The 22,175-nt window shown below is 49.2% G+C and overlaps 1 protein-coding gene across 5 annotated transcripts in view; it reads right to left on the reverse strand.

The window, feature by feature from the left end:
- Positions 1–2,180: 2,180 nt before the first annotated feature.
- Positions 2,181–22,175, reverse strand: part of CACNB4 (calcium voltage-gated channel auxiliary subunit beta 4) — a 46,887-nt gene continuing 26,892 nt past the window's right edge. The window contains exons 4-15 of one of the 5 annotated variants that reach the window (XR_009418764.1): positions 20,736–20,866; positions 19,502–19,578; positions 18,673–18,692; positions 18,484–18,564; positions 17,031–17,089; positions 14,943–15,052; positions 13,921–14,072; positions 13,405–13,500; positions 8,020–8,205; positions 7,644–7,709; positions 6,938–6,990; positions 4,011–4,196 (exon numbers count right to left, since the gene is read on the reverse strand). Coding sequence is in view for 3 of the 5 variants with exons in the window: in XM_059475639.1 (XP_059331622.1) it covers positions 3,936–4,196; positions 8,020–8,205; positions 13,405–13,500; positions 13,921–14,072; positions 14,943–15,052; positions 17,031–17,089; positions 18,484–18,564; positions 18,673–18,692; positions 19,502–19,578; positions 20,736–20,866 (1,173 nt within the window). In the remaining 2 variants the exon portion in view is untranslated. Of the gene's footprint in view, positions 4,197–6,937; positions 7,710–8,019; positions 8,206–13,404; positions 13,501–13,920; positions 14,073–14,942; positions 15,053–17,030; positions 17,090–18,483; positions 18,565–18,672; positions 18,693–19,501; positions 19,579–20,735; positions 20,867–22,175 lie in introns of those variants that run through there. The other 4 variants (XM_059475640.1, XR_009418763.1, XM_059475639.1 and 1 more) reach the window with 4 other exon arrangements.

Consider the following 22,175-nt stretch of genomic DNA (forward strand, 5'->3'; position numbering starts at 1 on the left):
CTTTCACTCCTAAATAGCATTTTCACCTCTTTCTCTGAGTTAACTCCTTACATGTATTTTACAACTTTATTAAAATTTCTGAGTTTTTTAAAGATAAGCCTTTATTTTTCTATATAAAATAAACTGGGCTTGGTAACATCCTCACCAAGGTTATTAAAATGCCTCTTAAAATGACACCACACTCTCTTTTAGGATCATTTAAACTCCATTTCCCCAGAGTTAAGCTTGGCTGCATTACAGGATCCTGCAGCCTTTGTAGGACTAATATTTGAAGGAATAAGAGGCAACTCCAACAAAATACATGATGGCAGCAGAATCCCATGGATCCAAACCTGGACTGGCACCAACAAGGGTAACAGAACCTGATGTTAAAATGCACATTTTTAGGAGCAAACCCAGGTTTGTATAAATGGCATTTTATAAAATATACATCTGATTTTGTCATGTGTAGTCGCCAATTATTTTGCCTTAAAAAAAAATCAGGAATGTGGGATCAAGGGCAAGTTTCAGAAGTTCTGAACCTGTGAAAGAAAATACAGCAGAGGACACATTTAATGGATTATTAAAGAAAAAAGGAGTGTCAGAACCCCTGACTTACCCAACTCAGTGTGCTGTGAACAACAGGAATAACAATATTGTTTTAGAATGGTCAGGTCAGTAAAGACAGGAGAGTCTGGAAGCTCCAGGGAATTCTGTGGTGTTGAGACCAAACTGAATTCAGAAGATTTGGCATCAAACTGAAGTTACAAATATCAGCAGTTGTGAGTTGCACATCCCATGGGAGAAGTGTTTGGCATCAGGAAAAGAATCTGTACATGTTAAATACAACTCCAGGGAGAAAGTATTTGAAGGTTAACAATTAGAATAATTGATTCCCAAACATAAGAATGTGCTGAATTTTCTCTGTAGAGATTGTTGTTATCACCTTGATTGGTTAAATCCTTGTTAATCCCAAAGTGTGTGAATGAGAAATTCAGATAACAACACAACTTAAAAAAACTCCCTGTTTTATAAACATTTGTAAACCCTCTGTCCCTGCCAGAGCTCCCAACAGAGCTCTGGTCTTCAGTACTATTTTAACAAGAAATGATGTGAGGACTGGAGAATGAGGCTGGATTGCTTCACTCAGGAACACATGAACTCCTCAACTTCAGCTAAACCACAAGAGAGCTGCTGAGCAGTGCTGGAATCCCACCAGCAATCACCAATCCTGATCCCCAGCACAGCTTTCACTCCTGACTGTGTCCTGAACAGAAATCCCCTCTTCAAACAAACCCTGCCCACAGGATCTGCAATGAATGGAGAGTCTGCCAGCCTGGCTGCTGTTTCTGTACTTCAGGAGTATCTCTCTTCACAGAATTCAGCACCGCAGCAAGGAGGGAGACCTGCAGGGCCCCTTTGGTGACAATGGAATGGGCTCTGGGAGAAACTCAGGACAGCCAGGAGCCAAGGCAGCTTAACCCCAGGGCATGAAGGAGCTCAGGCCATCCCTGGCTTCCCTCACAAGTTTGTTTTTGTCAAACCCAAGCAGTTTTGGCACTTGAGATGTTCAGGTGATGGACTGTGCCGAGTGCGGTGGCTGGGGATCCTTCCCTGGCCTGGGGTGACATGGAAGACTGAAAACAAGGCTCCAAAAGGCTCTAGGAAGTATCTGACTGCAAATATGCAAATCTCCTCAAGCAGTTAACGAGCTGATCCCTAATCTAGTGCAGAATAAAGAGAAGCAGCTGCTGCCCAGGGTTCTACAGCTGCCCTGCAGCCAGGACTTCAATGCACAAACAAGGAAAGCTCAGAGAAGAAGGGGCTGCCAAGGCCTCCTTTGTCCTTTCTGTGTGCTGGACATGCAAAAGGGGCTGGAGAAGCTGCTGGAGGATGCTGCCCTGTGCTGCAGCACAGAATCCTGCAGGAGCTGCCACAGCCAGGTCCTGCCACGTCCCCTCAGCCTCAGAGCTGCAGCCAGAGGGAATGGGCAGGATCAGGTCTGGCAGATCCATCCACAACTCTGTGGATGCACAGATTTCCACATTTCCCTTGGTAACTGCTCCATTGGGATCACCCAGTGGTGCTGCAGCTGCCTGTTGGGCAGTGGGGTCATTAAAATGATTAATTAATCAGGTGTCTGCCACCTCTTAATGCTGCTGGGGATGGTTTGGGTTTGGGTGCTCCACAAAGGACATGGATTGCTTTTCCCAGCAACTTCAAGAGGATAATCTGACTCCAGGATGCTGGAAACACCAGTGGTCTTTGCCAGCTGGTCCAGGATGTAGAATGAACCAGAATATTCCAGAAATTCCTGTAGTGCTACATGCTTTCAAAGCCTGGGTTCAGCAGGCTTTGGGAGGAAAACAAGCAAATAAAACAGTTAATGATCCTTATTTTGGGGAAAACATAGTTGTGACGTGAACCTGCACAAACGAATGCACGTTCAGCATCATAACTGTGAATTCCAGGGAATGTGTGCGGTGGGAATTTCGTGAGGCTCTGCTGGAAGATGTCAGTGGTTGTACAAAATGGGCAATGGGGCTCAATTTTCAATCCCATGGGATCTAAGGCTTCACAGATGATGTAAAACACAAGGTCCAACCACAGAAATTCATCTCTTGGAAGGAACTCAAGACTCAGCAGGTGACAGAAATGATTGGTAGGAAGTAAGGCAGCAGTATCTCCAAGGATTTATCATAGCTCTTGGAATGCAAAGCTTGGAATCAGCTCCACGACTTCCCTGGGAGCAGATTTTTGTCTGATGTTCCCTTTTTATTGCAATTCTGACCGAGATGTTGTTTGAAATGTTTGTCAGTGATGGCCGGTGAAGCCCACTCCCTCCCCTTGGGTTTCATGGCTGGAATGGATTTTCTGGAGGGTTCTTGTGCGCTGCTGGAACGGTCAGACATGGTCAGGCATCCCCAGGTGGGCTCGGGAAGATGGAACATGTGGGCAGCTACTGGGGGTGCTGGGATGTAGGGACCTCAACACAGGGTCAGAGGAGGGGATTGCTTTCCATTTAAAAAGCAGGATAAAAATGGGAGAAAAATCTGATGTCTCTATACTCCTGTTCCATTATGGGACTTCTAGCTGTATTCAGGTAAAAGAGTGGGAAAAAATAAAGACTGTTCCCGACCCCCAAGCACACAAAGGATGGAGTTTGTTCCTTTTCCTGTCCCTACTTCCCGTCTCCTGTCGCAGCTCCTCCCTGCTGGTCCCAACAAAGCTGTCAGGACTGGCTGAACTCAAGAATCATTTGGCTGCAACATTCATGCCAGGTCTAAAAATAATTTGGAACTGGAAAGTGTTTTGTAACTGCTGCAATAATTTGGGATATTTGGCACTCTCGAGAGTTTACATTTGGTTTGTCCGAAAAAGCCATTCTGGAAAGAAATCGTTAGAATAAATCCTTTTACTCCAACCTGAAATGGAAATTGAGCTCCCAGCAAAAGAAATACTGGAGCTGACTTTCTGACTTGCAGTGGTTTGTAATTTTCAGATTTTTCTTCGTGTTTGGTTTTTTTTTCTCAACATGCTCACATCGACTTTCCAGTCAATTCACCCAAATTCCAACAGGAATTGGTTTATAAATTGGTTCCAACTGGAACTGGTCATTTGGAATTTCCAGCACAGGAAATTATTTTATAAGTGCCTCGATAAGTACCCAAAATTACAAACGGATGTGTCTAATACCTAAGGACGAGAAAAAAATATGGCTATAAATGCGAACGCTGTATGAAACCCAAAAATAATCCCAAAAACAACTTCTATGATCGGGCAGAAACGGAAGGGCCGGGCTGGGTTTTGCTGCCCCCTAATTAAACATCAATGACAGCAGGGTGCGACTGCGGTGTCACGGTCACACCTGCCAAATGAACGTGGTGTAATTGTTACTCCTAGCTACTTATGGCGAGGTACCAGCGGGGGATGCCGCTCCGCCCCAGTCCCAGCGCTCAGAGCCGGTGCCGTGAGTCGTGGCTGTAGCCGCCGGGGGAGCCGCGGCTGCGGTGGGGTTTGTACGAGTCCTGGTAGGGGTCGGGGAACTCCTCTTCCACCAGGGGATAGTGCTCTCGGCTGTGCTGGGAACTGGAAGACAGGCGGTTCCTGCTCTTGCGAGCCCTCTCGTTGTGGTAGTTCTCGTCGGAGCTCATGAGGCTGCGCCGCTCGAGGGGAGAGCTCTCGGCGGAGTGCGCGCCGTGCCTCCCGCGCTGGCTCTGCGGGGCCAGAGAACGCAGTTAGTGAGGGCCCGGCCCGGCCCGGCTCTGCCCGGCCCGGCTCTGCCCGGCCCGGCCCCGCAGCAGCTCCCGGCTCTGCCCGGCCCGGCCCCGCAGCAGCTCCCGGCTCTGCCCGGCCCGGCCCGGCCCGGCCCCGCAGCAGCTCCCGGCTCTCCCGTTCCAGCAGGGCCCGGCTGCTGCAGGGCCGGCCTCGGGCAGCTCTGCTTGCTGCAGCTCCTCGCCCTGCTGAGTGTTACACCGAGCATGAAAAGTGAGCTGATGTAGTCAGCATTTATCACTTTTCTCTGATCAGGAACAGAACATCCACGCTGCTACTCTGCTTAGGGAATGGCTAAGCATCCATTTCTGTGGTTCTGGAAAACATCTGAAGATGTTCGGGCTGTTTTTAAAGGTGCAGCTCTGGGCCTCATTTAAAACCCTTCCTATGACCAAACCATTGATGGTTGGCCAAGGAGAGGCTAAAATCATTGGATAATAAATTCTTTCAACTGAAGCACAGTATTTAAATATGGGGACAGAAAATCCCTTCCTGAGATAATTTATTAATTAGAAGCCTTAGCTCTCCTCACGTTCCCATAATGACAATGCCCCTCACTTGTCACATGAACAAAATTAGTTCATGGTTTTTTTGCCAGTTAATGGCACAGTGAAGAAACAGCCTAAAACAAGCATTTTGTTTGCTTTCACCACACATTAAACCTCTGAGGAGCATCAGCACCCATCTCTCAGGACAAACTCTGTGCTGAAACTCCAGCCCCTGCTCTCTGGGATATAAAACCTTCCTCCTGCTGCTACAGCCTCTGCCTGGCGACTGTTTCCTGAATAATTGATGTCCAAGGCTGCCGGGGCCAGGGCAGGGATGGAGCAGGGCTGTGTGCTCACAGCTCGGGGCTGCTGCTGCCAGGGAGGCTCCTGGAGAGGGGCCCTGAGCCAGGGACCCCTCTGCAACCTCAGCCCAGATCCGGGGAGAGCTCCTGCAGGGGATCCCCATTCACAGCACCAGGCTTTGGTGGGGATTATGGCAAAGGGCTTCAGAAATGGAAGGCAGGCTGGGACAGAGCCTTCATCTGGGGAAGGCTCCAGGCAGAGCTCAGAGCCCCTGGCAGGGCCTGAAGGGGCTCCAGGAGAGCTGAGAGGGACTGGGGACAAGGGATGGAGGGACAGGAGCCAGGGAATGGCTCCCAGAGCCAGAGGGCAGGGATGGATGGGACACTGGGAACTGGGAATTCCTGGCTGGGCTGGGATTGCCAGAGCAGCTGGGGCTGCCCCTGGATCCCTGGCAGTGCCCAAGGCCAGGCTGGAGCAGCCTGGGGCAGTGGGAGGTGTCCCTGCCCATGGATGGGCTTTAAGGTCCTGTCCAACCCAAACCATTCTGGGGTTCCTTGATTCCACGATGAATTATCCTCATGTTTATCTGACACAAAAGCAGTTTGGATGTACAATCCCCTCATCAATTGTAGCTTTATCTCTGTGCTCACCCCTCTGCCTCCCCTGTGGGAATTCACCTTTGGGGCTGCATCCTGGTGCTTTCCTGGAACCTTCCTGCTTCCCTGGCTGTGTGCTCATCCCAGGGCCTGCTGAGCTCCTGGGGTGTCAGCATGGGACACACCTGGCCTGGGTACACCTGGCTCTGATGGCCCAGGTAACTTCTGATCTGCTGTGAGACTGGGATGACTGCCTGCAGGAATGGACCTGAAACCCCAATCCCCTGGAGCCTAAGGAACACATCTCCCCAAAACCTGAGCGACAGGAGTTGAATCCAGGCACTGAAACGAGGCTAGATGTGTTTAGAGCCAACCAGTCAGAGGGAAACGACTGGTGCCAAGGAGTTAGAGAATCCCAGGATGGTTTGGGTTGGAAGAGAAACTGAGGATAACCTAATTCCTTCCCCTGCCATGGGCAGGGACACCTTCCACTGTCCCAGGCTGCTCCAAGCCCCATCCAGCCTGGCCTGGGACACTTCCAGGGATCCAGGGGCAGCCTCAGCTTCTCAGAGCAATACATATTTTTCTGGCAAAGACCAAATTTACTGTTCGCCCTCAGCTCAGCATCGAGCTCTTCCTTTAAGGAAGGCAGTTCCCTAGGATCAGGTGTGGCAGAGCCAGCAGTGCCACCTGTGCCCTCTCTGACTGCTCTGGATCTGTGCCACAGACTGTGACCCTCGTGACGTCCCTGAGTCAGGAGCTCAGGCAGAACTTTCAGTTCTCAGCAAGCCAAAGTCCAGGCCACGGCCAGGTGGAAATGGGAGTCTCCCAAAGTGGAATTGGTGAAGCAGGGACAGCCTGTCCCAGCACACCTCTATCAGGCTCACTGCTATGTAGCCTTTGGGCTTTTGCTTTTCAGTCCCCAAGGTACCAAGGGCAGAAGGAATATAAAATCTTCCTGCAATCTTCCTGCACCACAAGCACCTTTGCTAGTTTAATTAGCCTGAGTGCCTTTTAATTACCACACACATCATCACAGTGAAAGCTGATGCAAATCCTTCACAGGTTTGAATGGGCATAAAACCTCCTGGTGGGCAGCAGGGATGCTGGAGGTCCTTACTGTGAGATACCCATGGAAAACAGCAGGGCCTGAGCCCTGGTGGCACAGAAAACCTGCAGCTCTGGTTGGGCATGGATCACTCCGGGAGAAATTTACCCCTCTGCAGAGCACCAGCACCATTGATCCCACCGAAACCCTTTGGAATTCGGGTGAAGTGGGGATTAAGTGATGCATACCTTCAGCCAGCCCACTGCACAGGGGTGATTTTCATCTTCAGTGTGAGTTTTCCCTAAGTAAATGGAGCAACATTTCACAGTTATTGCTGGTGTCCATTGATCAGAGAGAAATAAATGCCTGAAAAAAATTCTGTGGATACACCCAGTTCTCAAAATGAAACTGAAGAGGTGAAAGTTCTGCAGATGGTATTTTATTGGCATGAAGGGATGGAAAACTGAAATTTTAAGGCAAGTGGAAAATGAAAACAACAGTTTACATGTGCATGTTATTATTAGTAACAGAACAGTGCTTGTGCATTCAGCCACTCAGGAGACAGTGACTTGCTGGTCCCAATAAAACCAAGCAGGGCTTTAGAAAGGTGAGTGCAGGAATTAAGCACCTTCAGGGAAGTGCAGCTCACTCACAGCAAAGGCAGCTGGATGTCAACTGAAAACACCAAACAACAGTCATTTCCTCCCAAGCTGTTACCTGCTTCCAGACACTCCACAAGCAGAGCAGACATTTGTTACATTTGTCAGGTGAATTATTCATTAAACGTCATTTGTTCAGTTCTATTTCTGACGTACATTAGCAAGTGACACTCCTGGAGTCCCACACACCCTGAAACTTGCAGGACTTAAAGCTCCCTGCAACTCCTGAGCCCCTCAAGCATCCCCAGTTATCAGCCCCAAACGTTTCTGGTTTCAAACTTAATAAAGCACGTACTTCTCATTAAGGACTATTTACATGCCACGATTGAAGTGTCAAAGTTCAGCCGAGTCTGAGCTATCCCTGTGGAAAAAAAGGGTCACAATTTTTTTCAATGGGTAAAAAAAAAAAAAAAAAAAAAAAAAAAAAAAAAAGCCTTTTATTCACACTCAAAGAACAAGCTTTTCCACCCATAAGCCAAGGTTTGGTGAAGTTACGAGGGTAGAATAAAAGGGATCACAACAGAGCTGCCTGCCGGCTAGGAAATGGCGTGGTTCCCACTAAAGGCAGAGCACCGATTCCCAGAGGAGCTGCCTCCTCCCCGGGGCCCGGCAGAGCCCCCGGCAGCCCGGGCAGCCCCAGGCGCTGCTGCCGGCCCGGGGCCCGTTCCTACCTGCAGGCCGGAGATGGCGGCGGGGTACGGGGACAGCGCGGCCGGGGCCAGGCTCCTGCCCAGCAGGGGCGTCATGGGCGCGGCGCTCGACGTGTGCGTGGCTCTCCAGTACGCCTCCAGGTACTCGGCCAGGTGCTCGCACGCGTCCTCCAGCTGGTTCTCGTCCAGGATCACGTCAAACATGTCCTGGGCACAGGGACACAGCGTGGTCACGGCCGGGGACACGGGGGTGGCACACACGGGGGTGGCACACACTGGGGGTGGCACACACGGGGGTGGCACACACTGGGGTGGCACACATTGGGGGGGGCACACACCGGGGGGGGCACACATTGGGGGGGGCACACACCGGGGGATGGCACACACGGGTGTGGCACACATTGGGGGGGGCACACACGGGGGGTGGCACACATTGGGGGGGGCACACACCGGGGGGGGCACACATTGGGGGGGGCACACACCGGGGGATGGCACACACGGGTGTGGCACACATTGGGGGGGGCACACACGGGGGGTGGCACACACTGGGGGTGGCACACAATGGGGGTGGCACACACGGGGGTGGCACACACTGGGGTGGCACACACTGGGGTGGCACACACTGGGGGGGGGCACACACTGGGGGGGGCACACACTGGGGTGGCACACACTGGGGTGGCACACACTTGGGTGGCACACACTGGGGGGTGGCACACATTGGGGTGGCACACACCGGGGGTGGCACACACTGGGGGGTGGCACACACCGGGGGATGGCACACACGGGGGTGGCACACATTGGGGGGGGCACACACTGGGGTGGCACACACTGCCCGTCACAGCCTTGGAGCTGGCCAGTGAAGGGGAATCAGGGCAGGGCAGAGGGGAGGGTGCTGGAGGCATGGAGGGGGATTCCTGTAAGAGCAGGCAGGGACAGGGGGCACGGATGGAACACTGGAACGCAGCAGGGAGGGATGGGACACTGCAAAGCAATTCCTGCCTGGGAGGGAGGTGAGCCCCTGAGCAGCTGGGGCTGCCCCTGGATCCCTGGCAGTGTCCCAGGCCAGGCTGGATGGGGCTTGGAGCAGCCTGGGACAGTGGAAGGTGTCCCTGCCCATGGCAGGGGAAGGAATTAGGTGATCCTCAACTTCCTTTCCAACCCAAACCATCCCATGATTCTGTGTCTAGTACAGAAAATGGTACAAGTATTTCTAGAAGGTGACCAAGAGCCAAAGCCCTCAAGAGTTGTCTCCCTGGGTTTTGCATGAGCCCTGGCACTGTCCCTGGGTGTTGCATGAGCCCTGTTTTGCTCCAGGGCACAAAACTCTTCAATTTATTTATTCATTTCCAGTGCTGATGCCCCTAAAGCCATTCCCCCAGCAGAGAAGACAGCAGGCAGTCCTGACAGCAGCAGCATTCCTGCCTCAGGGAACTCTCCAGACACCTCCTCCGTGTGCTGGCTGAAACCACCTCCATCCCTGCCTGTCCTCCAGCCTGCCAGAACCAGCAGAGCCCCTCGAGAGAAACACAACCCTATTTTCAGCAGTTCAACTTCCTATCTCATCTCTAATCTTAACTTTGCAAAATACTGTGAGAACAGCACAGGAAATGGCAAATAAGTGCAGGTGCTGTGGGTGTAAAGGGCAACCAGCACCAACCACAGGCTGCTCTCTTCCACCTGTTTTTGCAGCTCTCAGAATAAGATTTAAAATGATAAAGCAGTTTTTCTTCATTTTTTCATTTATTCTCTCCTCCCAGCACAGCAGAGAAAAGTTTCCTCCTCTGCCAGCAAGGAGGAGTTTCCTTGTAATCAGAATATTCCTAACACTGCATCCCTTGGTGCAGTTCACTGTTTATTGCTCTTCTTTTGCTCCTCTCTTTATTTACTGCTTTTACTCTTTTGCTATTCACCCACATGTTGAGGCACCACACATTCCAGTCCATCACTCACTTGTGGAAGAAGTTATCAATTAAAACACTTAAATTAGAAATTTAAAAAAATGTGGTTGGCTTATGTATATTTTGCTTTGGAAAATATTTAAATTAAACACTGCGATATTCCTGTGCCCTGCAATGTTCCTGTGCCCTGCAATATTCCTGTGCCCTGCAATGTTCCTGTGTCCTGCAATATTCCTGTGCCCTGCAATGTTCCTGTGCCCTGCAATATTCCTGTGCCCTGCAATGTTCCTGTATCCTGCAATGTTCCTGTGCCCTGCAATGTTCCTGGTGCCCTGCAATGTTCCTGTGCCCTGCAATGTTCCTGTGCCCTGCAATGTTCATGGAGCCCTGCAATGTTCCTGTGCCCTGCAATGTTCATGGAGCCCTGCAATGTTCCTGTGCCCTGCAATGTTCCTGTGCCCTGCAATATTCCTGTGCCCTGCAATATTCCTGTGCCCTGCAATGTTCCTGTGCCCTGCAATGTTCCTGTGCCCTGCAATGTTCCTGTGCCCTGCAATGTTCCTGTGCCCTGCAATATTCCTGTGCCCTGCAATATTCCTGTATCCTGCAATGTTCCTGTGCCCTGCAATGTTCCTGTGCCCTGCAATGTTCCTGTATCCTGCAATGTTCCTGTGCCCTGCAATATTCCTGTGCCCTGCAATGTTCCTGTGCCCTGCAATATTCCTGTGCCCTGCAATGTTCCTGTATCCTGCAATGTTCCTGTGCCCTGCAATGTTCCTGTGCCCTGCAATGTTCATGGAGCCCTGCAATGTTCCTGTGCCCTGCAATATTCCTGTGCCCTGCAATATTCCTGTATCCTGCAATGTTCCTGTATCCTGCAATATTCCTGTGCCCTGCAATATTCCTGTGCCCTGCAATGTTCCTGTATCCTGCAATATTCCTGTGCCCTGCAATGTTCCTGTGCCCTGCAATGTTCCTGTATCCTGCAATGTTCCTGTGCCCTGCAATGTTCCTGTGCCCTGCAATGTTCCTGTATCCTGCAATGTTCCTGTGCCCTGCAATGTTCCTGGTGCCCTGCAATGTTCTTGGTGCCCTGCAATGTTCCTGTGCCCTGCAATGTTCCTGTGCCCTGCAATGTTCATGGAGCCCTGCAATGTTCATGGAGCCCTGCAATGTTCCTGGTGCCCTGCAATGTTCATGGAGCCCTGCAATGTTCCTGGTGCCCTGCAATATTCCTGTATCCTGCAATGTTCCTGTGCCCTGCAATATTCCTGCTGTCCTGCAATGTTCCTGTGCCCTGCAATGTTCCTGTGCCCTGCAATGTTCATGGAGCCCTGCAATGTTCCTGTGCCCTGCAATATTCCTGTGCCCTGCAATATTCCTCCTGTCCTGCAATGTTCCTGTGTCCTGCAGTGCCCAAGGCTGGCTACAGCAGCAATCAGGGGCAGATTAGCAAGGAATTAATAATGAAAGCAGTTCCTGAGCTCAAATATGCCCAGCTATTTTTACAGTGTCTAGACAAGCAGCCCCAGCTCATTCCTTATGGCTGGCTCTCAGCAGAGGAACAGAGTGAGGAGTGCATCCTGAGCAAGGACCTTCCCTTTAAACCAACACTCCAAATTCTCCTCTTGCAGGAATCTGAGCTGCAGAAGGGATGAGCAGGAGAGGGAGTAGTGCCTTTGCTTTCAGCAATGAACTTCTGCTTAATTAAACCCTGGGCCAAGTTTAATTTCAAGCCAGGCCAGACTGTCAGCTCCCTGGGAGAGCTCGAAGTCAGCACTGCCCCCGTTTCCTGCCCATCACCAGCGCAAAGTGCTGAGCTCTCTGTGAGCAGCTCCTGGGCAGGGCAGGCTGCAGACAGCCTCAGAGCAGGGCTGGGCTCAAGGCTGGAACCTGGCACTGACATTTGGAGAGGCTTTTCTGGTCCAGGTGAGGCCTCCAGCACTGCAGTGCAATTCCAGGCCCAGTGTTGAGGCAGAGTTCAGTAATCTGGGGATGGACAATCCCAGTGCCCCAGTGCACCCCACATGGATTATGTAATGGAATTTAGGAATCCCACGGGTTGGAAGGGACCTAAAACCATCTCATCCACCCCCTGCCATGGGCAGGGACACCTTCCACTGTCCCAGGGTGCTTCAAGCCCTGTCCAGGGACACCTCCAGGGGATGGGGCAGCCACAGCTGCTCTGGTGACTTCTCTCATTTCAGCTGATGTGAGCAAAGTGAAGCTGAGTGAGAGGAAATCACCGAAGAAAGGGCAAAAAAAGGCTGTGAAACTCCCAGGGTTCTGTGTGCAGGTGCCAGAGGAAACACCTTTCACACAGGACAGTGTGCAGAGGGCTCTTCTGTGTGTGAGCTCAGGGCAAACACCACAAACAGGGGCAGCTGCACTCCAGTTCCACAGCTCAGCTTGGGAAGAGATGTGTGTTACAGGGATCAGGAGTTGGGAAGAGATGTGTGTTACAGGGATCAGGAGTTGGGAAGAGATGTGTGTTACAGGGATCAGGAGTTGGGAAGAGATGTGTGTTACAGGGATCAGGAGTTGGGAAGGGATGTGTGTTACAGGGATCAGGAGTTGGGAAGGGATGTGTGTTACAGGGATCAGGAGTTGGGAAGGGATGTGTGTTACAGGGATCAGGAGTTGGGAAGGGATGTGTGTTACAGGATCAGTTTGCTCTCCAGGACAGTTCCAGTTCTGGCTGGGTTAGTGGGACCTGGATGGCTCACAGGAATAACCCAGCAGCATTTTAGGAGATCACAACTCAGTAACAAATTCCAAGTGAGAAATGTAACCCAGCTGAGCTCTGCAGAAGAACAGGCTGCCCAGAGGGGCTGTCACTGCCCTGGCACCGCTGCACTCTGCACTCCCATCCCAACATCCCAGAGATCCCACACAAAGCCACATCCAAGGCCATTTCCACTGCCTCTGTCCCAGAAACCAGGTGTGCCTTTCAAAACTAAAAGTTTGAGCTGCCCTGTCCAAGCCCCTGCAGAGCCTCTCCCCCAGCCCTGCCCATGGGCCCTGCAGGCTCTGCTCCATCAGCAGGAATGAATTCAGCACTCCAGGAGAGGGGCAGGAGCTCTGATCAGGAGCTGGCAGAGCAGTGGCTGTGCTCTGCTGAGGGGACTGGATGGCCTGCAGGGTCAGGAGCAGGGCTCACATGCCTGCTCACTCCCCTTCCCTTTCCACACACTCCTGTGCAGGGAGAGGAGGCCTCTCCAAAGCCAGACTTTGTCCCTCTGGGAGCTGCAGCTCCACAGATGATGTAATTTGCTAATGAGCAGATTTGTTGTCCCCTCCACGTCACTCCTGCCCTGTCACCCTGCCAAAGACCAAAACAAACCCAGGGCAGGAGATAGGCAGGATGAAAGTCTGCAGCCCTTTGTGCCTCACGAGTGCAGGGCCGTGTGAGCAGCACCAGGGAGTGGTAATGGATGGAGCCAGCTCTGCACAGGGATCAGCAGAATTCCACCAAGCAGGAGCCCTTCAGCCTCTGCTCTGTACTTACTGGGGGGCATTGTGCAAGTTTATCAGCTGCCACCAACTGGACGTTGAGGTGTTTGCTCTGGGACTTCCCCCTGGACTTGATCAGTCGCTGCAGGACCTGCCAGCAGGAAAGGGCAGAAGGTGAATTTCAGGATCATTGATCTCCCTAGAGCTCAGCCTGACATCCCCCTGAGGGATTACCAAGGGCAGAAACTCTCCATAAAACGCTGCCCTTGAACATCCCAAACCTTTGTGATAACCCTTGTGACAACTGGGAACATTTCCCTCTGGATCATGTTTGAGCCCTTGAAAAACTTCAATTGCATTTCTGCTTTATCCCACTTTAAGTCCTAAGTTATTTGTGACAATAGAGAAGTGTGGAAATTATATTTATAGAGAATTATCTGGATTGCTGGATGGACTGTAGCACACCAGCAGTGCTTTATGTCACTTTTTCTCCTTTTCAGGTACAGATTCCACACTGCCCATTCCCACCCTGCCCTCCAGCTCCCTCCTGGATCTTCAGGTGAGGAATTACCTTTGGAGAGGACACCTTCACATGGACAATAATTGGTGCTAGAGATGTCTTGATAAGCTGTGCAGGGTGATTTATAGTGTCTGCATCCAGGACAACCAGCTGTAGGGACCTGGCCAGCTCAAAGATTCTTTCAATCTCACTCTGCACTTCAGCTGCAAAGGAAAACAAAGCAGCTGAAACCACTGGGATGAAAACCCTCACCCTCTTACTGTCACAGACTCATGAAATAACCTGTTACCTGTACCTCTAGGGCAAGCACTCACTCAGGATGGCAGAGATTTGGAATTTGGGGTTTTTTTTTACCAAACCCAACTCCTCTCAGATCCTGGGAAGGTGTCCCAGAGAGCAGGATGTTGGAATGCAAATGATACACAGATTTCCACCCTTGTGGAAGGAAGAATCACACAATCACAGAACCATCAAGGCTGGAAAAGACCTCGAGGATCATGGAGTCCAAATAAAAATTCCTCGGGCTACTGTTCCCCAGCAGTCCTGACACTGAGGAGAGGAGCAGGACCCAAAGCCTCACAGCCAGACAGCAAAATTCAGCTGTGACTGCTCAAAATTAAACACACAACTGGTCCCAGGGTCAGGAATGACATTTCCTTGGCTGGACAAGTGAAAGCTCTTTGGCTGCTCGTATGTGGAATTAAAAGCAGAGGAAGGAGGAGGAGCCGAGAGGCCAGCTCAGGATTGTGCAGTAAAATGCTGCAGACACATTTAAATCTGCACCTCTGCTGAGATCTGATCTTGGGAATGGCTGGAGCTGAGCCAGGGCAGGGTCAGGCTGGATTTCAGGGCAAGGCTCTTCCCCAGAGGGTGCTGGGCACTGCACATTCCCAACAGCTCTAGGAGAGCTTGGAGAGCGCTCAGGGATGCCAGGGTGGGGTTCTGGGGTGTCTGTGAGGGCCAGCAGCTGATCCATGATGCTGTGGGTCCCTCCCAGCTCAGACTGGAAGGCTGGCATGCTGTCCTGCCCCCTGTGCAAGCCCAGCCCAGTCCCAGCTGTGGCAGGGCCTTACCTAGGCTGGACCTGGTGTTGGAGCGCTCGATGATGGCTCTCTTGCTGGGGTTATTGAGCACTGACCTCTTGGCCAGGGAGATGTCAGCTGTCACCCTGGTTATGGATATCCTGCCAGGAGAGCACAGCACACACAAACACACGAGTGGGATTTCCACAGGCACAGCCCATTGCAAAGGGCAAACACAACCAAACACGCTCAGGCACGTTTCCAGATGAGTTCTGGCACCATTAAAGAACAAATGAACAGAAGTGCTGGGTGGCTGGGATGTGTTTCCTATCCCCTGAGCCCTGGCATGGAGTTCCTGCCATTCTCCTTAGTGCATTAATGAACTTTCCTCCTCCCAGCTCACTCATCTCCCGCATGAATTTACACAGTGCCATAAATGCTGGGAGTTATGTGAGGCTTGGGGCACCCAGAACAAGGGAGCTGCAGTGAGGCAGCACTTCCTCTTCCCCAGAGTTACACCAGGAGTAAACCCAGCCCAGCTGACAGGGAGCTGTGCCAGGGGCTGGCATGAGCAGGAGAAAAGGAACTGGAGCTCTCTGGGCTGCCTGAACTCAAGTTTAACTTCACTGCACCTCTTTAACGTATGGACAATTTATTTACTTCATCTGTCAGTGAGTGAGAAAGACACAAAATGTTACAAAGCAAAGACCACACAATCCCTTCATGTAAAATCCAATTAGGAGGCCTGGGATGGGCCAAGGAGGCAGGAAAAATGGAAACAAAGCAAGCTGGGAATGACCAGCAGCTTTTGCAGAGAATCCAAGATTTATGCAGCTCTAAGTGAAATTTTCAGCTGCAGGGTTAAAAAGAAGTGCAGTTATTTTTCTGCATAATATATAAATAAATGCACACAGTGGAGGCCAAAGGTAAAAATGAGTTTAAAACAGAAATGAATGGACTGTGGGTCTGGGCTCAGTGGCCAGCAGGGGAGGTTGCAGTTACAGAGGAAGGAGCTGGCAAAGCCAAGGGAATTCAGGGGCAGGGAAGGAGTCAGGGCTCTCTGATGCCTCTGGAAAGGCTCTTCCTTGGACACCCAGCTCCTTCCTTGGTAACGTGGACCTCTCCCAGAACTGCAGAGGAGATGGAAAGAAAGAAAGAAGAAAGAAAAGGGAGGGAGGGGGAAGACCACAAAGCCATAGAAGTTGGCAGAAGGACCAAGAAGCAGCTTTTTCCTGAGTTCCTCAGAGCTAAAATCAATGGTGCCAGGCTGCTGGTGGCACTGAGCTCTCCTCTGCTGGAATTTCACACTCCCACCTGATCCAGCTGCCAATACTGCTAAGGGAATCAGCACTTCCAGAAAATCACTTGAGCTGAGCAGCTCAGGACAGGCCAGGAGAGGAGAGGCTTTGCACAGAGGTTGATCATTAAATGTTCTCTGTGAGCTGCTCATGGACCGGCTCAGCACTGCCACCTCCTCACTCCTAAAATCCATAAATCCTGCTGCAGCTCTTCCACAGAACATCCTTTTCCCTGCCCTGGTGGTTTGGGCATTTCAAACCTGACTCAGTGTTAGGTGTTACCAGAACCTCTTTTCCCAGCTGGAATATCTGAACTGACTGGGAAGGGCAGAACACCCCAAAGATGCAGCAGGCACCTCCAAGGACTGAGGGGATGCCATGACCAAACCTGTGCTCCCAGCAAGGGAATCCCAAATATCCCCTACAGCTCACCAGGAAATGCTCCAGATGAAGATGAACCCTCCTTACAATTCTTTTTCTGGGCTTTATTCCTCAGCATTTCCTTCTTCCAACCACCCTTTTCAGTATTTTTGCCTACTTAATGCAGTCAAAATAAAATCTCATAAAAGGAATATTTTAGAGCTGATTTTTCTTAGGGAAGACACTGAGACAGAATTCTTGTGTTGAACTAAGAAATCCTAGCCCAGCCATGGCAGAAATGCAGACATGTGCACCCCTAGTAACACATGAGCTGTGTCCCACTCTTCAGTGGTGACACAAAGCCAGAAAATCAGCTCTGATCATGCAGCAAACCCTCTGGCATTAAAAAAAAAATAAAATAATTGACTGAAATGTTAGTAACACATAGGCAAAGCAGCATGAGAAGGACAGAGTTTCTCACCTCCCATCAAACCTGTGCTTCAGGAAGTCAAAGAGAGCTTTCTGCATCATGTCTGTCACCTTGGCAGAGGGGAGCAGATTGAGCAGGGGGATGGACAGGGAGAGAAAGAAGCCAAAAGGAAGGAAAGAGGTGAGTAGAAGGCAGGCACACAGCCAACAATCCACACCCTTGCTGGGCAGAACCATCCCAGTGCCACATCCTGCCACCACAGCACTCAGCAATAAATCCCTGGAGTTTCCTCTGATTTACTGAGCAGCTCCTTGTCCTTTGCAGGACAGCTCAGGCTGACAATTTTTATCTGCCAGGCCAGGCAGCAGCTTCATCAAAGCCCCCAGGCCTCTCTGCCAGTTTATTTTCCTCCTTCCAACTGATTTCTTCAGCATTTAGCCAGGAAAAAACAGCCAAAATAAATTCCCCCAAGTAAGATCAAGTATTTTTATTATTGAAATTAATATTCTGTGTTACCATTTCCACACATTTATATGTCCAAGGTGTTGTGTTTGGTGTTGTTTTATTCAAAAAAAGAGACAGGGTGGCAGATTTGAAGAGGTTTTTGTGAACGAACAGCCTCTCTCCCCTCCAAACTCGAGAGGTAAATTGATCTGTGGTGCAGCACAGAGGGAATTTACTCCTGTCAGAAAACTTCCCCATCAAGTGAAAAGGCAGAGAGCAGAACATGAAGTACCTGCTCTGCTGAGCTGCACCTCCAGCCACTCTCACATATAAACAAAGCCAGAACACTGCAATATGCCAGGGCTGCCACCTCCCCAAAAGAACCATTCCAATATGTTTAATAATATCCTATCAATTACTGACAACATTAATTAAGCTTAATGAAGTGTATCTTTGATTTTATGTTCATTTAGCTCCCGGTTCAGCACTTCCCAGATGGCTGAGCTCCCTGAATTGCCCTGCTAAAGTCTCTGCTTGTTTTAGCACGAGGTAAATGCTCACTTGAACCTGCAGCAGCCCAAAAAAGGCTGTCCTGGTTATCTGGGCACGTTATCCTGCCCACTCCCACCTGGGCAATCTTTTAGGAGGGTTAAAGGTTCCTTTGCAAAATATCTGAATTTATTAATAAAGTGAAAAAAGGAGATCAACAAGGAAGCTCCTTCAAATGTTTTGCTAATTAAGTTCAAAGCATGGGCTGGTTTGATGAACATTTTTCATGTGTAGAGTCTAGCTCATTAATTTGACTTCTTGTAGCAGACACAAATTCTCTTTTTTACTAGATTTAATCAGGAATGAGTGCACTGAAAAGAATGGATTTGCACTGTGTTTAAAACAGCACAAGTCACAAGTAACCCTCAGCTCTTACAGAACATTTTGGCAATTATTTAAGCTAAATCACTTGAAATTATCATAAACCAGTTGCACTGAGCCACACACAGAACTACTGAGGATGATCAGAGATAATGAAAGTTGAATTAATTGCAAACACCTCAGTCCATACCTCATAGCCTTTGAGTGATGGGCCCACCAACACCACAGGTCTCATTGATGGCACTACGTCATAGGGGGGAATATGTTCTGTCTAGAGGGAAAAAACAACCCTTCAGATCATCAGGCAAACAAACCCACAGGGAAATCCTGGCAATGATGAATTTGGAGGAAATAAAATGCAAACAAAAGCATTACTTACCACTTTTTGTTTCTGTTTTGCTAGAAGACCAAATGAGAACTTGGTTAAAACACACCCAGGCAAGCAGAAATCCCTTTGCCAAAGCACTTTGATTTCTGTCTGAGCACCTCCCTCTGCTCAGGCTTGACTACACTGGGAAATCTGTGCATTTAACTGGGCATTCTATACATTACACTGGGAAATCTGTGCATTTAACTGGGCATTATATATGTTAAACTGGGCATTATATATACTAAACTGGGCAATCTGTGCATTTAACTGGGCATTATATATGTTAAACTAGGCAATCTGCATTAAATTGGGCAATCTGGGCATTAAACTGGGCATTCTTTACATTAAGGTGGGAAATCTGTGCATTAAACTGGGCAATCTGCATTAAACTGGGCAATCTGTGAATTTAACTGGGCATTATATATATTAAACTGGACATTATATATATTAAACTGGGCAATCTGTGCATTAAACTGGGCACTGGGCAGTCTGCATTAAACTGGGCATTATATATATTAAACTGGGCATTCTATACATTAAACTGGACAATCTGTGCATTAAACTGGGCAATCCATGCATTAAACTGGGCATTCTATATAATATATTAAACTGGACAATCTGTGCATTACACTGGGGCAGCTGCCACTGTTCCCAAGGATTTTTCTCAGCCCTCAGCAACTCCTGCAGGCTGGGAATAGCTGTCCTCCTGCCCTGTGCATACAAGCACTTTGTTAGAAAACACCTCAGTAACTCAGCAAAGGGGATAACCTGCATTTCTCATGTAGGGTTTTTAGACAGAATTATTAGCAAGGGTTTCCTTGAATAAATCCTGCCTTACCTGTGGCTGTAGGTGTGGCTCGAAATGTGCCAGAGACCATCTCTCCAAGGCTGGAAGAAGAATTCCCACTGGATTTCCTGCAGCAGCAGAAAGACCCCATTAACAGCAGGCACCCCAAAATGTGGGGGGTTTTGGGGAGCAATTGTCCCATGAGGAATCACAGGATCATACCAATATAAATGACTCTAACTAAAAAAGCTAAATATTAACTGTTTTATCATTATAATATGGAATTTTATCATACAAATCCAGGAGCATGTCACTGAACTCAGTAATTTCTCTGTATATTGAGACCCACTGGCTGCCTCTGAAGTTGTGTCAAAAGTTATAGAAGAAATTTGGATGCTGTTCAACTATTCTTAAAACATTTCCCAGGTTTAAATCCCAGACCTTTTTCCAGGGATTTGCAATCTCCAGGTCTGGCAGGGTGGAGACTCAAAAACCTCAGGCTGGAAGCTGAAGAATAAAGGATGGCAAAGCTGATCTTACAAAGTCTGGTTTGGGCCAAAGTAGCCATGATATTTTCTGAAAAATCCTTTCCTTAGGTTTTTTCTCCTGAGAAGCTGAGAGGCCTCAGGAACAAAATGTAAACAATGGTTATCTGCTGCTGTGGGATGCAACAGGTGCATCTGGGATTGGTCAATGTTGGTTGTTTTTAATTAATGGCCAATCACAGTCAGCTGGCTCAGACTCGCTGGTCAGTCACAAGATTTTATTATCATTCCTTCCTTTCCTTGCCAGCCTTCTGATAAAATCCTTCCTTCTATTCTTTTAGTATAGTTTTAATATATAATTTTATTTTAATATAATGTATATCATAAAATAATCAATCAGCCTTCTGGAACATGGAGTCAAGATTCTCATCTCTTCCCTCATCCTGGGATCCCTGTGAACACCACCACAGGCCAAAATGGAGAAAAAAGGAAAAATGGAAGAAAAAAGAAGAAAAGCTGGGAAAAATCTGGGAGACTTTGAGCCCAAGCTGACTTAAGGCCACGAGCACACAGAACTCTCAGAAATTCCTGTCATTATCCCTCACTGCTCTTTCCTGAGTCAAACCCATTTTGTTTCTCATCACCAACATCTCCCGCTCCCCACAAATCCGCACGTGCAGCGGGGATCCCAGACCCAACACTGCAAATGCCCTGCAGTCAGCAGCAGCAGGTGACCTTTGGAAGTACTGCCTGGCCTGAGGGAGGACTTGGGGTGCTTGGCAAGGGCAGGCTGTGCTCACCCCCCGTGGAAGCGGCCCCTCTTCTGCTCCTGCTGGATGCGGATGTTCTCCAGGCGCAGCGGGCTCGGGATGAAGCCGATCTCGCAGCCCTCCTTCACCAGCCTCCCTATCCACCAGTCGTTGTTGTATTTCTGCAACACAGCAAGGCTCCTGCCCACTCAGCTCCCCAGTTCCCTCCCTTTGTCACCTCCAAGAGGAGGTAACGAACTGTTACAGCTGGTACAGCAGCCCAGGGTCACGGGTGACAGAGCCTGTCAGCCCCAGCTGCAGCCAAGCCTGAAAACCCTTTAATTTTGGCTCCATTGCATTATACCCTTTTCTTTGCTGAGCATCTTAACACATAAGAACCAATCTATACCTTTACTTTTCCCTACAGCCTATCATGATTACTGTCATTAACATATTATGGTCAGTACTATCAATCACATGAGTTAGTGTGGCACAGTTTAAGCTTAAAGTTGTTTTTCAGTTTTCTTGCAGTGGAAAATTCTTAAACCTTTTTTCTACTTGCCACATGGACATGTCTTGTTTGCCTGTGGCATCTTTCTGCTTGGTAAAAACATCTTTTTGTTTGTGGTCAGCTTATCAAAGACTCTTTCCAACTTGACATAACCTTTCCCTTCTTAGCTATCCAGCAAGACAGGCTCAGCAATCCTCAATTTACACATCTGTTATTCTTCTACATCAGAACTTGCTTCCATCTCTATTTCGTTCTCAGGTTCTACATTCAGAGATCTTTCTGCCAAGCACATATATCTGGTGAGGCTTTCCTGTCCAACTTCCATCCTTCCCAACAGTTACCCACACTCCTTAACTCCACTCTGGATAATGAACCAGCCTCAAGTGTGAGAGCAGAGCACCGAGGCCATTTCCCCTTGTCCTGGCCCTTGCTGATTTAATTTCAAGGTTGATTTAATGAGCAGAACTCATTTCTTTGGGCTGAGGCCACCAAACAACCTCCCAGCAGCAAACACAAAAATAACACCTCCAGCTTCCCATCAAATATTGCTTGTCACATTTAATGGTCTAGACAAAAGATCACCACTTTCTCTTCCTCCTCTCCAGGTATTTGTAGGAATATTATTAACAGGTTATGACAGATGAAGAGAAATTCACCTTTAGGAAGAAACTTCAATATATACCTAAAGCACAGCATTTTATCATTGACCTTTAGTAACATAAATTCTTCTGCTTTATTGAAAGTCTGGTCTGTCCCTAATGATGGCAAAATGAAAAGCAGGATCCTGGTAGATATTGGAGTGGAAAAGGATTTGTTGTAGCTGCTGCCAGCAGAGCTTTTGAAGAAAAGTATCTGAAAAGCCTCTCCTCTGTTCTGCTTCATTAGGCAGCTCGGTGTTCAAAAGAAACATTGCTTTTCACAACTGGCTCTGGAGTCATTAAGAGCAGCACGAGTGAATGGGTTTTGTTTGCTGCCTCGAG

The sequence above is a fragment of the Ammospiza nelsoni genome, chromosome 7, assembly GCF_027579445.1.
Source record: "Ammospiza nelsoni isolate bAmmNel1 chromosome 7, bAmmNel1.pri, whole genome shotgun sequence".
In the NCBI taxonomy this organism is placed as follows: Eukaryota; Metazoa; Chordata; class Aves; order Passeriformes; family Passerellidae; genus Ammospiza; species Ammospiza nelsoni.